This window comes from Triticum urartu, chromosome 5A, assembly GCF_056163025.1.
Source record: "Triticum urartu cultivar PI428250 chromosome 5A, HENAU_Tu73, whole genome shotgun sequence".
Lineage (NCBI taxonomy): Eukaryota > Viridiplantae > Streptophyta > Magnoliopsida > Poales > Poaceae > Triticum > Triticum urartu.
This window is the reverse complement of record NC_141877.1, coordinates 651,446,332-651,464,165: the sequence shown is the minus strand read 5'-3', so window position 1 is coordinate 651,464,165 and position 17,834 is coordinate 651,446,332. Positions and strand designations below refer to the sequence as shown.

At 45.9% G+C, this 17,834-nt stretch overlaps 1 protein-coding gene across 1 annotated transcript; it reads right to left on the bottom strand.

Annotated features, from left to right (window-relative positions):
- Window positions 1-3,634: 3,634 nt before the first annotated feature.
- Window positions 3,635-12,786, bottom strand: LOC147973782 (uncharacterized). The gene is made up of 3 exons (XM_087524784.1): window positions 12,772-12,786; window positions 4,008-4,343; window positions 3,635-3,919 (listed from the first exon to the last, which is right to left on the bottom strand). Exons 1-3 carry the CDS (start codon window positions 12,784-12,786, stop codon window positions 3,635-3,637), a joined length of 636 nt encoding a protein of 211 aa, XP_087380910.1.
- Window positions 12,787-17,834: the final 5,048 nt, after the last annotated feature.

Genomic DNA, 17,834 nt, shown 5'->3' with positions numbered 1-17,834 from the left:
GGAGTCCAGTCAGCTCTACCGAAGAGCCCCAGGACAGGCCCTTCTTTTTCCAGGAGGTGAGCCGTGTGGGGATTCCAGATTGAAATTTGGGGGCCGCCATCCAGTTGGAGTCGCGCGGCTCGGTGATGTAGAACCACCCCGATTGCCACCCCTTTATGGTATCCACGTAGGTGCCCTTGAGCCAGGTGACATTAGGCATCTTGCCCACAATGGCGCCTCCGCATTTTGCTTGCTGGCCGCCCACCACCTTCGGTTTGACATTGAAGGTTTTCAGCCATAGGCCGAAGTGGGGCCTGATGCGGAGGAAGGCCTCGCACACGACGATAAACGCCGAGATGTTGAGGATGAAGTTGGGGGCCAGATCATGGAAATCTAGCCCGTAGTAGAACATGAGCCTGCGGACAAACGGGTGGAGAGGAAATCCCAGTCCGCGGAAGAAATGGGTAAAAGACTACCCTCTCATGGGGTTCGGGCATTGGGATGATCTGTCCCGCATTCGGCAGCCGGTGCGCGATATTCGCGGGAAGGTATCCGGCTTCTCGTAACTTTTTGATGTTCTCCTCCGTGACGGAGGAGACCATCCACTTGCCTCCTTCTCCAGACATGATTGGAGTGGTTGGAGAAGAAGAACGCGAGCTTGGGCGCTAGAGCTCGAGTATGCGGGAATGGTTAAGCGAGAAGGAAGAAGGCGTAGCTGAAAAAAGTAGATCTTTGTCCCTTTATAAGGGCAGAGGAGGCGATGAGTCTCCCCACTTGCGTGGCAAAACCGCTTATTCCCCAGGCGCCGTAATTGATGGCGCGGTTGGGTTACCCACGTCCGTATTGATGAGAATCCCGTGATAAGGGGAACACAATCTCTGATTTGACAAGACGTATCAAGAAAACCGCCTCGCGATATGTGCGAAGCTGGTTGAGAAAAGCGGTTCGAATAATAACCGGGCCATGGAGTGATGCCATACTATCGAAACGTGTCAGCAGATTAGATTTGTGGAAGTATTATTCTCTCTATGGTGGTATGTGGAACTTATTTTGCAGGGTCAGACACTATCCTCGTATTCAAACTCTTCCATAATGTATTCGGAGGAGGAACCCGCCTTGCAATGCCGAAGACAACACTGCGCGCCGGACTCATCTTCATTGAAGCCTGGTTCAGGGGCTACTGAGGGAGTCCTGGATTAGGGGGTCTCCGGAGAGCCGGACTATATCCTTTGGCGGGACTGTTGGACTATGAAGATACAAGATTGAAGACTTCATCCCGTGTCCGTATGGGACTCTACTTGGCGTGGAAGGAAAGCTAGGCAATACGGATATGCATATCTCCTCCTTTGTAACCTGCCTTGTGTAACCCTAGCCCCCTCCGGTGTCTATATAAACCGGAGGGTTTTAGTCCGTAGGACAACATACAATCATACCATAGGCCAGCTTCTAGGGTTTAGCCTCTCTGATCTCGTGGTAGATCAACTCTTGTAATACTCATATCATCAAGAACAATCAAGCAGGACGTAGGGTATTACCTCTATCAAGAGGGCCCGAACCTGGGTAAACATCGTGTCCCCTGCCTCCTGTTACCATCCGCTTTAGACGTACAGTTCGGGACCCCCTACCCGAGATCCGCCGGTTTTGACACCGACACTCGCTTTCTCCGAAAAGCGGTTCGCCACTTTGTACAACAAATTGCTCGCACACAAAAAACTTGATCCCGGTGGTCAAGACTTTCTCAATAGGCACATTCAATACCGGAACAAGTGGGCATGTGCTTTTGATGAAGATGGCCGAAGATACGGTCAAATGACAAGCAATATGGCCGAATTCTTCAATAGGGTGCTCAAAGGTGCACGTGGATTACCTGTGACGGCAATAGTTCAATACACATTTAACAAGATGAATGCGTACTTTCTAAAGTACTCGATGGAAACGGATGCACATATAGCGAGTGAGAACAATCGCAAGTACAAGTACAAGTTCCCACCCAAGGTTGATGAATGGTTGGAATTTCAATCACGGAAGGAGGACTCACAACAAGGTATACTATATGACAATGAAGAGTGGAAGTATGAAATGAAAGAGCCAGGAGGAACCACAAACGATGGCCGCCAACATGGAGGTCAGGCTTTCAAGGTGCCGCTAACACGTTGTGATTTCTCTTGCGGGAGGCCATTGTTGCTTCATCTCCCATGCTCACACTTGTATACTGCTAGTCGCGTTAGGAATGTGGGCGTCAATCACCCACTCACCGTGAGGGAGTCGGAGTTCTCAATCATGATGGTCAAGAAAACATGGGCTCTCCGCTTTCACCCATACTTTAACCAATCACAATGGCCAGAGTACCATGGAATTCAACTATGGCCAGATCCAGAGTTGAAGGTTGTTAAACGGGGTAGACATAAGACAAAGCGTCTTAGATGCGACATGGATGGATGGGGCCATGGTGGCCGCCGCGAAGCGGGCAACGACTAATTCCAAGAGCCTCGTGAGATCTCTCATTGTGGGGAATGCAAAGGTCATGGCCACAGCAAAAGAACCTTGAAACTTTGGGAAATTGAAGATGAAAAAAAGAGAGCGAGAAGAAGATATTCATGGAGAGGGTGGTTAAGGAGGCTCACCGCATAAGGAAAATGGAGGAGGAAGAGGAAGAAGAGAGGAAGAAGAAGAAGAAGAAGAGGAAGAGGAAGAAGAGCTATGTCATCTTCAACTTGCTTGTGGACGATGACCATGTTATCCTCTAAACTATGCTCTTCGATTTGGTTGTGAACTACTATGTGTCATGAACTATTATGTATTTTGGACTCCTCCTCGATTTGGTTGCGAACTACTATGTGTCGTGAAGTACCATGTATTTCCTCCTCGATTTGGTTGTATGAACTACTCCTCAAGTTGAAGTACTGTGTGTTATGAACTATTATGTGTCATGAAGTACTTTGTGCATATGTTGTCTTCACAGTTGTTTACCTGCTTGCTATGTATACTATGTGTGAATATGCTATCTTTACAATACTCGGTTTGCCAACAAATTCGCTAAGTCCAAGTGCCACACCGAGCTAGGCGCTGCAATGCTCGGTGTGGCGCCTCCAGGCTAGGCATTGCACCGGTCTGTAACTTGCAAACCTTTTGTTGCTCTCTGGACAGCTCTTCATAGGCGTGCAACGCCTGCGAGCTAGGCGTCACACGCAGGCGTTGCATGCCTGTGTACAGCTATCCAAAGAGCAACAAAATTTTACCTCCAGTTTGGGGCCAAAAATTCGCTAAGTGTTGGTGTGGCGCCTAGCGGAGAGGTGCCGCACTGTACAGTGCAACGGCTAGCAGGCGTTGCACTGTACAGTGCGGCACCTCTCCGCTAGGCGCCACACCACCACTTAGTTTTTTTGGCCCTCAAACTGGGTCATTTTCAGGCACATATAGTTGCATCACAGAATAAACAGTAATGATCTTTAAGTTGAACAAAGACAACATTTCCTAGAGTGACCATCACAACAAGTCCAACATTACCAAGACATACAATCACTTCAAGTTCAACATAGAGCTACCACCACTCCAAGTTCAACGACATAACAAGTTCAACATTACTAAGAGCTACCACCACTCCAAGTTCAACAACATAACAAGTTCAACATAAGCAAAACACCCACTAGGCGAGTTACATAACAAATAGAGGACAATGACTAGTTCCTTGAGCGCTTTTTGGCTCCTCCCCCCTCTTGTTGGCTATCTTCTTCGCCTTCCTAGGAAGAGCAACCCGCTCCGGCTCCGGTTCCTCCACGTCATCCACATAGTCATCCAAAGCCGCCATCTGCAAGGTGCCGACCGTCCTTTTGCCTCTTTGGGTGAAGTCTTCAGGTGTGTATTTATTGATTCCCTTCCTAGGCTTTAACTCGTATGCAGACCAAACTTGGTAGGTCCCCAAGGTCATATCATTCGCAACCTATTACAATAACAATAGATATGGGAAGACCGTGTGTGAGGATATAGTTAGCAATGCATCAACAATTGAATATATGCTCATGCCATACCTCTTGGGTGACGATACCCACATCCTCATCCTCCAAAGGATCACCATGGCCAGAAGTGGGATCTGATGGTGTCGCCGACGTAGACCGTTCTGGTGATACATACTCGGGGTCACGACAACCGAAAAGGTTTGATAGCCGCCTTAAACTTTGGCCCTGGCGCTGCAACATGTACAAGTGAATGAGACATCGAATGTAGCAACACATGTTAAGTGCTAGTTTGAAGGATATGTGAACCTTAATGAATGCTCGAAGTGCACCTTCCCCATCGCTTTTCCCAACTGGGGTTGTTTCCAGAATAGTCTCGGTCTCATCAGCTGCTTTCTTGATCTGGGTACGCTATGAATAGGAATGGCATTAACGTGTTAGGAAAGCGAATATGTGAATAGTGCGAATGGAAAAGCAAAAAGGGCAAATATCACAAAGTTCATCATTGGAGCTGAAAGGACTAAGTTGCCTTTCCTGACTAATGCGTTGTACGTGTGCTGAGGCCATGGTTCATAAGAGGGGGAGGTGAGCATCTCACTTTGGGTGGAGCACGTGCTCAAAACAAAATTCCAAGAACCGATGCATATGTTCCGGGACAGAGTTTTTATCCCGGGCACATATGCTCCTATATGAATAGTAAAATTCAATAAATGATTTAAAAACAACAAAGTTCTAATTTTTTTTGTGATAAACATTGATGAATTTTTCACCCGCGTACAAAATTTCAATGACATTTATGGAGGTCTGGCAGAATAGAGAACAATGCTTGGGAAAGACAATTATTGGAAGCATTTGGAATATCAGTTTTTTTCATGGCCTCCATGAATGTCATTTCATCAGAAAATTTTGCACATAGTTGAAATATTTATCACAAGAAAATTAAAAAAATTCGACATTTTACTACGTATTTGAATTTTATTGTACACGAGGGAGCATGTGTGCTCGGGATCAAAAGAGCACTCTCGTACTTACTAGTATTATGATTTTGGAGTCAGAGATCACCGGCATGTGGAGGGAGTTCCTGGTCAAATGTTACTTTGAAACTAGGTAATTATACAGGTGACTTCCACGCACGCCGGAAAAGTGTGTTGTGGTGGTAGATATGTATTTACCCCTCCTGCAATGGAAAGATATACTTTGAACTGTGGCACCCGGCTCAGAGCGACCGATTTACCTTTCATTGCCAACCAGAGATCATGTCTTCTGGCAACACACAACATCTTGTTACATAAATCACCGCTTTATTGAAACTAGCGGAAGCATAGTGTGACATTACATCAAGTTGCGAGGCCAAGCTCGGTGCGCCGAATAATATGTACATTATTTAGTGAACATAAAAGGGGCCTCGAGCACAACATCTACACGACAACGAAACAACGACGTAGCGGGACTCCATAGCACATGGACACCGATGTGGACATGGTCTAGACACGGCAACACTCCAATCCAGTTAGACTTTCCTGAAATCTGGCATAACATGCCAGGTCAGTACATTGAATGTACTTGCAAGCTCACAGCCAACAGAACCATAATGACAAACAATATCATGACATTTAATCAAGTTAAATGCAAACAACAACATGCTACTTATGCAGTGAAACCAAACTTGTGCATCGAGTCACTCGGACTCTCTTACCAAAAGGTTGCCTCGCAACCGAACAGTGCTCACAATGAATCACGAACGGAACCATACTTGGTTTAACTGGTTACCCCGTAACCAAACAGTGATCACTCCCGGATCACAAGTGATACCATAATAGTCAGTCTCACTAACATCATCATGATCCAACAAGTGCAATGCAAATAACTTAGTGTGCAAGATTTATTTATGAAAGTTGATCCATGGTGTGACTTACTTACGAACTGGGCCCTTATCCGCGGGCGCGGCTATGGATAGATTATTACACTCTGCAGAGGTAGCACACTTTACCCACACCACGGAACCCATGGCCTCGCACTCCCATTCGGGTGGACCAATAGCATTTTGACAGAGCTCTCCCATTGCCATGACACTCTTACGGCCACTCCGACCAACTCCCCACTGAGATTAGTCATGGGTGACCGAGCCTACCAAAGGCAAAATAACCACCATCGTGGCAAATAGACAGTACCAAACGGGGACAAGGTACCATAACAACAACAGGTCCACAAGGTTATGTCTGCTTACTGGGCTAGGGTAACGCATGCCCACAACCTTCCCTCGTTGGAGGCACCGACAAAAGACATGACAATAGGACGATTAACGGCCTTCCCATACAAAGGCAAATGTGGTTGCACTTGTCAGCCCGATTCAGTGGCACCATGACCCGACCAACTTTATGTTCAAGTTCAACTATCATCAGGTTTAACTTGAAATAAAATGCTCGAGTCACTATATGCCATGCTTATGCAACCATATATCATGCATCACATATCACTTAGGAACAACAGATAAACCTCATTCAAAGTTCTACTTGCACAAACTCATCTTTCAACATTTCTGGTCCTTACTGGTCATCTAGATTAATCATTTTTTAGTTTGCATTTATCATATGGAACTCATCATGCATATAAGAAAAATAATACCGGTGCTCATATTGCCATAGTCATGAAAATTTTACTTAGATCAACTACTCAAGCTATATCTCACTATTTCTGTTAACTAAGCATCTTGATCATGACAAACTAAATAACACAAGCATTATTTATTTTTAATACTATATGCAATGGATATCATATATTCAAGTGGAAAATCATGGATATTGCAAAGATACCATGAAAATGTTGTTGTGGCTTGCCTTAGTGTAGAGGAGCTTCACACTCCTCCTGGATGCCTTCAAGACAAGCTTCACCTTCTGAAAATAAATCAAATGACAAAAAGAAAATATCAAGAATACTTCTGAAAATTACCATAAATTCTAGGCAACAAAGAAAAATCCCATCTTGGGTGTGCTGCTAGGATTTTCCAATAAGAACAGAATGCAAAAAGAATCAACTCATTTGGACTTGTAGAATAAAAGTTACAGCTAGTCAAAGTTCTGGTCAAATTTGAACTAAATTTGAATTAAAAGAAAATCCAGAGGGGGTGACGTCGAAGGCGTAAACCGCCTGGGTGTCACCACTCATACCGCTTCGGCCGCGGCTTGAGTGGCTGACAGCGGGCCCCAGCAGTCAGGTCAGAGGGGAGGGGAAGAGAAGCAGAGGCGGGCGGCACGGTGATGATGCTTTCTCTGGCGAGGAGTGTTGGGGAACGTAGTAATTTCAAAATTTTTCCTACGCACACGCAAGATCATGATGATGCACAGCAACGAGAGGGGAGAGTGTTGTCTACGTACCCACGCAGACCGACTGCGGAAGCGTTGACACAACGTAGAGGAAGTAGTCGTACGTCTTCCCGATCCGACCGATCCAAGTACCGTTACTCCGGCACCTCCGAGTTCTTAGCACACGTATAGCTCGATGACAATCCCCGGGCTCCGATCCAGCAAAGCGCCGGGGAGGAGTTCCGTCAGCACGGCGGCGTGGTGACGATCTTGATGTTCTACCATCGCAGGGCTTCGCCTAAGCACCGCTACAATATGATCGAGGTGGAATATGGTGGCAGGGGGCACCGCACACGGCTAAGGAACGATCTCAATGATCAACTTGTGTGTCCTAGGGTGCCCCTGCCTCCGTATATAAAGGAGACAAGGGGGAGGGGGCGGCCGGGCAAGGAGGGCAGGCCAAAGGAGTCCTACTCCCTCTGGGAGTAGGATCCCCCCCCCCCAATCCTAGTTGGAATAGGATTCCTCGAGGGGGGAAAGAGAGAGAGGGGGCCGGCCACCTCTCCTTGTCCTAATAGGACTAGGGGAGGGGGAGCGCACGGCCCACCTTGGGCTGCCCCTTTCTCCTTTCCACTAAAGCCCACTAAGGCCCATATAGCTCCCGGGGGGTTCCGGTAACCTCCCGGTACTCCGGTAAAATCCCGATTTCACCCGGAACACTGCCGATATCCAAACATAGGCTTCCAATATATCAATCTTTATGTCTCGACCATTTCGAGACTCCTCGTCATGTCCATGATCACATCCGGGACTCCGAACAATCTTCGGTACATCAAAATGCATAAACTCATAATAACTGTCATCATAACGTTAAGCGTGCGGACCCTACGGTTCAAGAACAATGTAGACAATTGAAGCGTCTCTTGATGTCCTTGGTCCTCTTGTGAAATCTGGATTCCTTTGCCAAGGCAATTGCACTAGTATTGTCACAAAAGATTTTCATTGGACCCGATGCACTAGGTATGACACCTAGATCGGATATGAACTCCTTCATCCAGACTCCTTCGTTCGCTGCTTCTGAAGTAGCTATGTACTCCGCTTCACATGTAGATCCCGCTGCGACGCTTTGTTTAGAACTGCACCAACTGACAGCTCCACCGTTTAATGTAAACACGTATCCGGTTTGCGATTTAGAATCGTCCGGATCAATGTCAAAGCTTGCATCAACGTAACCTCTTACGGTGAGCTCTTTGTCACCTCCATATACGAGAAACATATCCTTAGTCCTTTTCAGGTATTTCAGGATGTTCTTGACCGCTGTCCAGTGATCCACTCCTGGATTACTTTGGTACCTCCCTGCTAAGCTTATAGCAAGGCACACATCAGGTCTGGTACACAGCATTGCATACATGATAGAACCTATTGCTGAAGCATAGGGAACATCTTTCATTTTCTCTCTATCTTCTGTAGTGGTCGGGCATTGAGTCTGACTCAACTTCACACCTTGTAACACAGGCAAGAACCCTTTCTTTGCTTGATCCATTTTGAACTTCTTCAAAATCTTGTCAAGGTATGTGCTTTGTGAAAGTCCAATTAAGCGCCTTGATCTATCTCTATAGATCTTTATGCCTAATATGTAAGCAGCTTCACCGAGGTCTTTCATTGAAAAACTCTTATTCAAGTATCCCTTTATGCTATCCAGAAATTCTGTATCATTTCCAATCAGTAATATGTCATCCACATATAATATCAGAAATGCTACAGAGCTCCCACTCACTTTCTTGTAAATACAGGCTTCTCCGAAAGTCTGTATAAAACCAAATGCTTTGATCACACTATCAAAGCGTTTATTCCAACTCCGAGAGGCTTGCACCAGTCCATAAATGGATCGCTGGAGCTTGCATACTTTGTTAGATCCCTTTGGATCGACAAAACCTTCCGGTTGCATCATATACAACTCTTCTTCCAGAAATCCATTCAGGAATGCAGTTTTGACATCCATCTGCCAAATTTCATAATCATAAAATGCGGCAATCGCTAACATGATTCGGACAGACTTAAGCATCGCTATGGGTGAGAAAGTCTCATCGTAGGCAACCCCTTGAACTTGTCGAAAAACTTTTGCGACAAGTCGAGCTTTGTAGATAGTAACATTACCATCAGCGTCAGTCTTCTTCTTGAAGATCCATTTATTCTCAATTGCTTGCCGATCATCGGGCAAGTCAACCAAAGTCCATACTTTGTTCTCATACATGGATCCCATCTCAGATTCCATGGCTTCAAGCCATTTTGCGGAATCTGGGCTCACCATCGCTTCTTCATAGTTCGTAGGTTCATCATGATCTAGCAGCATGATTTCCAGAACAGGAATACCGTACCACTCTGGTGCGGATCTCGCTCTGGTTGATCTACGAGGTCCAGTAGTATCTTGTCCTGAAGTTTCATGATCATCATCATTAGCTTCCTCACTAATTGGTATAGGTGTCGCAGAAATAGTTTTCTGTGATGTACTACTTTCCAATAAGGGAGAAGGTACAGTTACCTCGTCAAGTTCTACTTTCCTCCCACTCACTTCTTTCGAGAGAAACTCCTTCTCTAGAAAGGATCCATTCTTAGCAACGAATGTCTTGCCTTCGGCTCTGTGATAGAAGGTGTACCCAACAGTCTCCTTTGGATATCCTATGAAGACACATTTCTCCGATCTGGGCTTGAGCTTATCAGGTTGAAGCTTTTTCACATAAGCATCGCAGCCCCAAACTTTAAGAAACGACAACTTTGGTTTCTTGCCAAACCATAGTTCATAAGGCGTCGTCTCAACGGATTTTGATGGTGCCCTATTTAACGTGAATGCGGCCGTCTCTAAAGCATAACCCCAAAACGATAGCGGTAAATCAGTAAGAGACATCATAGATCGCACCATATCTAGTAAAGTACGATTACGACGTTCGGACACACCATTACGCTGTGGTGTTCCGGGTAGCGTGAATTGCGAAACTATTCCGCATTGCTTCAAATGTACACCAAACTCGTAACTCAAATATTCTCCTCCACGATCAAATCGTAGAAACTTTATTTTCTTGTTACGATGATTTTCAACTTCACTCTGAAATTCTTTGAACTTTTCAAATGTTTCAGACTTGTGTTTCATTAAGTAGATATACCCATATCTGCTTAAGTCATCTGTGAAGGTGAGAAAATAACGATATCTGCCACGAGCCTCAATATTCATCGGACCACATACATCGGTATGTATGATTTCCAATAAATCTGTTGCTCTCTCCATAGTACTGGAGAACAGCGTTTTAGTCATCTTGCCCATGAGGCACGGTTCGCAAGTACCAAGTGATTCATAATCAAGTGGTTCCAAAAGTCCATCAGTATGGAGTTTCTTCATGCGCTTTATGCCGATATGACCTAAACGGCAGTGCCACAAATAAGTTGCACTATCATTATCGACTCTGCATCTTTTGGCTTCAACATTATGAATATGTGTGTTACTACTATCGAGATTCATAAAAAATAGACCACTCTTCAAAGGTGCATCACCATAAAAGATATTACTCATATAAATAGAACAACCATTATTCTCTGATTTAAATGAATAACCGTCTCGCATCAAACAAGATCCAGATATAATGTTCATGCTCAACGCTGGCACCAAATAACAATTATTTAGGTCTAATATTAATCCCGAAGGTAGATGTAGAGGTAGCGTGCCGACCGCGATCACATCGACTTTGGAACCGTTTCCCACGCGCATCGTCACCTCGTCCTTTGCCAGTGTTCGCTTAATCCGTAGTCCCTGTTTCGAGTTGCAAATATTAGCAACTGAACCAGTATCAAATACCCAGGTGCTACTGCGAGCTCTAGTAAGGTACACATCAATAACATGTATATCACATATACCTTTGTTCACCTTGCCATCCTTCTTATCCGCCAAATACTTGGGGCAGTTCCGCTTCCAGTGACCAGTCTGCTTGCAGTAGAAGCACTCAGTTTCAGGCTTAGGTCCAGACTTGGGTTTCTTCTCCTGAGCAGCAACTTGCTTGCCGTTCTTCTTGAAGTTCCCCTTCTTCTTCCCTTTGCCCTTTTTCATGAAACTAGTGGTCTTGTTAACCATCAACACTTGATGCTCCTTTTTGATTTCTACCTCCGCAGCTTTCAGCATTGCGAAGAGCTCGGGAATAGTCTTGTTCATCCCTTGCATATTATAGTTCATCACGAAGCTCTTGTAGGTCGGTGGCAGTGATTGGAGAATTCTGTCAATGACGCAATCATCTGGAAGATTAACTCCCATCTGAATCAAGTAATTATTATACCCAGACATTTTGAGTATATGCTCACTGACAGAACTGTTCTCCTCCATCTTGCAGCTATAGAACTTATTGGAGACTTCATATCTCTCAATCCGGGCATTTGCTTGAAATACTAACTTCAACTCCTGGAACATCTCATATGCTCCATGACGTTCAAAACGTCGTTGAAGTCCCGATTCTAAGCCGTAAGGCATGGCACACTGAACTATCGAGTAGTCATCAGCTTTGCTCTGCCAGACGTTCATAACATCTGGTGTTGCTCCAGCAGCAGGCTTGGCACCCAGCGGTGCTTCCAGGATGTAATTCTTCTGAGCAGCAATGAGGATAATCCTCAAGTTATGGACCCAGTCCGTGTAATTGCTACCATCATCTTTCAACTTTGCTTTCTCAAGGAACGCATTAAAATTCAACGGAACAACAGCACGAGCCATCTATCTACAATCAACATAAACAAGCAAGATACTATCAGGTACTAAGTTCATGATAAGTTTAAGTTCAATTAATCAAATTACTTAAGAACTCCCACTTAGATAGACATCCCTCTAATCCTCTAAGTGATCACGTGATCCAAATCAACTAAACCATAACCGATGATCACGTGAGATGGAGTAGTTTTCAATGGTGAACATCGTTATGTTGATCATATCTACCATATGATTCACGCTCGACCTTTCGGTCTCCGTGTTCCGAGGCCATATCTGCATATGCTAGGCTCGTCAAGTTTAACCTGAGTATTCTGCGTGTGCAAAAACTGGCTTGCACCCCTTGTAGATGGATGTAGAGCTTATCACACCCGATCATCACGTGGTGTCTGGGCATGACGAACTTTGGCAACGGTGCATACTTAGAGAGAACACTTCTTGATAATTTAGTGAGAGATCATCTTATAATGCTACCGTCAATCAAAGCAAGATAAGATGCATAAAAAGATAAACATCACATGTAATCAATATAAGTGATATGATATGGCCATCATCATCTTGTGCTTGTGATCTCCATCTCCGAAGCACCGTCATGATCACCATCGTCACCGGCGCGACACCTTGATCTACATCGTAGCATCGTTGTCGTCTCGCCAATCTTATGCTTCCACGACTATCGCTACCGCTTAGTGATAAAGTAAAGAATTACATCGCGATTGCATTGCATACAATAAAGCGACAACCATATGGCTCCTGCCAGTTGCCGATAACTCGGTTACAAAACATGATCATCTCATACAATAAAATTCATCATCATGCCTTGACCATATCACATCACAACATGCCCTGCAAAAACAAGTTAGACGTCCTCTACTTTGTTGTTGCAAGCTTTACGTGGCTGCTACGGGCTTAAGCAAGAACCAATCTCACCTACACATCAAAACCACAACGATAGTTTGTCAATTTGACTCCGTTTTAACCTTCGCAAGGACCGGGCGTAGCCATACTCGGTTCAACTAAAGTTGGAGAGACAGTCGCCCGCAAGCCACCTATGTGCAAAGCACGTCGGGGGAACCGGTCTCGCGTAAGCGTACGCGTAATGTTGGTCCGGGTCGTCTCGTCCAACAATACCGCTGAACCAAAGTATGACATGCTGGTAGGCAGTATGACTTATATCGCCCACAACTCACTTGTGTTCTACTCGTGCATATAGCATCAACATATAAAACCTGGCTTGGATGCCACTGTTGGGGAACGTAGTAATTTAAAAAAATTTCCTACGCACACGCAAGATCATGATGATGCACAGCAACGAGAGGGGAGAGTGTTGTCTACGTACCCACGCAGACCGACTGCGGAAGCGTTGACACAACGTAGAGGAAGTAGTCGTACGTCTTCCCGATCCGACCGATCCAAGCACCGTTACTCCGGCACCTCCGAGTTCTTAGCACACGTACAGCTCGATGACAATCCCCGGGCTCCGATCCAGCAAAGCGTCGGGGAGGAGTTCCGTCAGCACGACGGCGTGGTGACGACCTTGATGTTCTACCATCGCAGGGCTTCGCCTAAGCACCGCTACAATATGATCGAGGTGGAATATGGTGGCAGGGGGCACCGCACCTGGCTAAGGAACGATCTCAAGGATCAACTTGTGTGTCCTAGGGTGCCCCTGCCTCCGTATATAAAGGAGCCAAGGGGGAGGGGCGGCCGGCCAAGGAGGGCGCGCCAAAGGAGTCCTACTCCCTCTGGGAGTAGGATCCCCCCCCCCAATCCTAGTTGGAATAGGATTCCTCGAGGGGGGAAAGAGAGAGAGGGGGCCGGCCACCTCTCCTTGTCCTAATAGGACTAGGGGAGGGGGGAGGCGCGCGGCCCACCTTGGGCTGCCCCTTTCTCCTTTCCACTAAAGCCCACTAAGGCCCATATAGCTCCCGGGGGGTTCCGGTAACCTCCCGGTACTCCGGTAAAATCCCGATTTCACCCGGAACACTTCCGATATCCAAACATAGGCTTCCAATATATCAACTTTATGTCTCGACCATTTCGATACTCCTCGTCATGTCCATGATCACATCCGGGACTCCGAACAATCTTCGATACATCAAAATGCATAAACTCATAATAACTGTCATTGTAACGTTAAGCGTGCGGACCCTACGGTTCGAGAACAATGTAGACATGACCGAGACACGTCTCCGGTCAATAACCAATAGCGGGACCTGGATGCCCATATTGGCTCCTACATATTCTACGAAGATCTTTATCGGTTAGACCGCATAACAACATACGTTGTTCCCTTTGTCATCGGTATGTTACTTGCCCGAGATTCGATCGTCGGTATCCAATACCTAGTTCAATCTCGTTACCGGCAAGTCTTTTTACTCGTTCCGTAATACATCATCCCGCAACTAACTCATTAGTTGCAATGCTTGCAAGGCTTATGTGATGTGCATTACCGAGAGGGCCCAGAGATACCTCTCCGACAATCGAAGTGACAAATCCTATTCTCGAAATACGCCAACCCAACATCTACCATTGGAGACACCTGTAGAGCTCCTTTATAATCACCCAGTTACGCTGTGACGTTTGGTAGCACACAAAGTGTTCCTCCGGCAAACGGGAGTTGCATAATCTCATAGTCATAGGAACATGTATCAGTCATGAAGAAAGCAATAGCAACATACTAAACGATCGGGTGCTAAGCTAATGGAATGGGTCATGTCAATCAGATCATTCAACTAATGATGTGACCTCGTTAATCAAATAACAACACTTTGTTCATGGTTAGGAAACATAACCATCTTTGATTAACGAGCTAGTCAAGTAGAGGCATACTAGTGACACTAAGTTTGTCTATGTATTCACACATGTATTATGTTTCCGGTTAATACAATTCTAGCATGAATAATAAACATTTATCATGACATAAGGAAATAAATAATAACTTTATTATTGCCTCTAGGGCATATTTCCTTCAAGGAGTGCCCGGCGACGAGATCTAAGAGGATAGGGTTGTAGAGGAGATCGAGGCGCACCTGCCCGTACCCGTAGCGTGGCTAGGGTGGCCGGACGGGGTCGGAACGGAGCTCTTCAGCGGCGGCAGCGGGCGGAGCTCATTGGAGATGGGGGTTCCGGCAAAGTAGGGCCAGTCCAGCAGCTCCAACGGGACGAGCACGCACCGGTGGGCCACCACGAACACGACGGAGTGGTCAGTGGAGCTCGAGTGGCTCTGGACAGGGAGGGGGCAGAGGACGAGGATCGCCGGCAAGCTCTGGACGGGGACGGCGGCCAGAGGCCTGCCCGGCCGGGCTGTGGCTTCCTACGGTGGTGTGGAGGTGTGCTGAGTGTGTGCGGAGAGAAACGAGCTTGGGGGAGCTCTATTTATAGGCGAGGCTGAGGCGGGGATCGAGAGCTCGCCGGAGCTCTCTGGAGTGTCGCCCGGCAACTAATGGCGTTAGTGAGAGGGGGAGAAGACGCCGGAGATCATGCGAGGGCTGTAGACGAGCTACGACGTGCACAGGAGTGCGGTACGCGACGAGCACAGGGGCACGGGCGCATTGTTTCCTTGGCCGCACCGTGCCCGTGCTCTTTGCGGCGAGCTCCGGCATCGGTGAGCACCAGTGTGGAGTTATGGAGGTGCAAACGAGGATGGGGGTGTGGTTTGGCAAATTGCGGCGGTCAGGGCAGTGAGCACACGCGAAACAAAGACGTTGGCGCACTGCAGAGTGCGTCGGCTGCATGCCAACCCCCTTGGACGCTCGTGGTCACCGCGTGAACTTTGGCATCAGGCTGAGCTAAGCACAAACGCCATGTCTAGCAGTTAGTCTGTAGTGCTTTTGGTTGTTTTGCATAGTTGGCTGGTTCACAGGTGAACTGTGGGAGTGGCTTTCTTCCTGCCAAGTTTCTGGACAGAAACTTGTGAGCTTCACTGAGAAAAATTTAGTGAGATCTAAAGGCTTTGATTTGGGGTTAGCAATCTCTTAGGAGGGTAATCAAGCTCAGAAAAGATCAGCCCCAAAAGATCAAGCAAAAATATACTTGTTGTGCAAAGTGATCATTCTGTCCAAAACAGAAATGATTTTCTGTAGCAAACATATTACAAAAAGTTATGCAATATTTTTGCTCAAGAATGTGCCCTAGGGTTCAAAGAATATTTGTGAATTTATTCAGGATTTTTGGAGCAAGAAATCTAGGAGTTGCTTTGGAGCATACTTCTCTGAAGTGATTTTCAGGGAAGAAAATGAATATTATTCTTTTATGAAAAAAATTCCTTGGGCTTTTGTTGGAGTTTTTCAGAGAAGGAAAGGTGAGCTAGAGGTGGATGGGTCACTTGGGTGAAAATCAAGGGTAGGCCCAAGTGTTCAAGTCCATTTGAATTGATTCAAAACTCCAAATCCAAAGCAAATGCAAATAAAAGTCCGGAGAAAGAGAGAAGGCAAATCCAGGCTGTCACATGAACCCACTCGGTATTACGGTGTGCACCATCGCCTGGCCAGGTATAGTGACTAGTTGTTGATGTCTACTACACAACCTTCTTCTTGTAGACATTGTTGGGCCTCCAAGTGCAGAGGTTTGTAGGAAAGTAGCAAATTTCCCTCAAGTGGATGACCAAAGGTTTATCAATCTGTGGGAGGCATAGGATGAAGATGGTCTCTCTCAAGAAACCCTGCAACCAAATAACAAAGAGTCTCTTGTGTCCCCAACACACCCAATACAATGGTAAATTGTATAGGTGCACTAGTTTAGCGAAACGATGGTGATACAAGTGCAATATGGATGGTAGATATAGGTTTTTGTAATCTGAAAATATAAAAACAGCAAGGTAGCAAGTGGTAAAAGTGAGCTTGAACGGTATTGCAATGCAAGGAAACAAGGCCTAGGGTTCATATTTTCACTAGTGCAAGTTCTCTCAACAATAATAACATAGTTGGATCATATAACTATCCCTCAACATACAACAAAGAGTCACTCCAAAGTCACTAATAGCGGAGAACAAACGAGGAGATTATTGTAGGGTATGAAACCACCTCAAAGTTATTCTTTCTGATCGATCTATTCAAGAGTCCGTAGTAAAATAACACGAAGCTATTCTTTCCGTTCAATCTATCCTAGAATTCGTACTAGAATAACACCTTAAGACACAAATCAACCAAAACCCTAATGTCACGTAGATACTCCAATGTCACCTCAAGTATCCGCGGATATGATTATACGGTATGCATCACACAATCTCAGATTCATCTATTCAACCAACACAAAGAACTTCAAAGAGTGCCCCAAAGCTTCTACCGGAGAGTCAAGACAAAAACGTGTGCCAACCCCTATGCATAGATTCCCAAGGTCACGGAACCCGCAAATTGATCACCAAAACGTACATCAAATGAATCAATAGAATACCCCATTGTCACCACGGGTATCCCACGCAAGACATACATCATGTGTTCTCAAATCCTTAAAGACTCAATCCGATAAGATAACTTCAAACGGAAAAATAAATCAATTACAAGAGATTTGAGGGGGAGAAACATCATAAGATCCAACTATAATAGCAAAGCTCGCGATACATCAAGATCGTGCCAAATCAAGAACACGAGAGAGAGAGAGAGAGAGATCAAACACATAGCTACTGGTACATACCCTCATCCCCGAGGGTGAACTACTCCCTCCTTGTCATAGAGAGCACCGGGATGATGAAGATGGCCACTGTAGAGGGATTCCCCCCTCCGGCAGGGTGCCAGAACGGGTCTAGATTGGTTTTCGGTGGCTACAGAGGCTTGCAACGGCGGAACTCACGATCTAGGTTTCTCTCTGGAAGTTTTGGGTTATATAAGAGGTGTTGGAGTTGGGAACAAGTCAGGGGGGTCC

Coding starts and splice junctions, on each gene's coding strand:
- LOC147973782 (XM_087524784.1), bottom strand. Junction 3,920..4,007: donor TGGGTATCGTCACCCAAGAG/GTATGGCATGAG, acceptor TTATTGTAATAG/GTTGCGAATGATATGACCTT.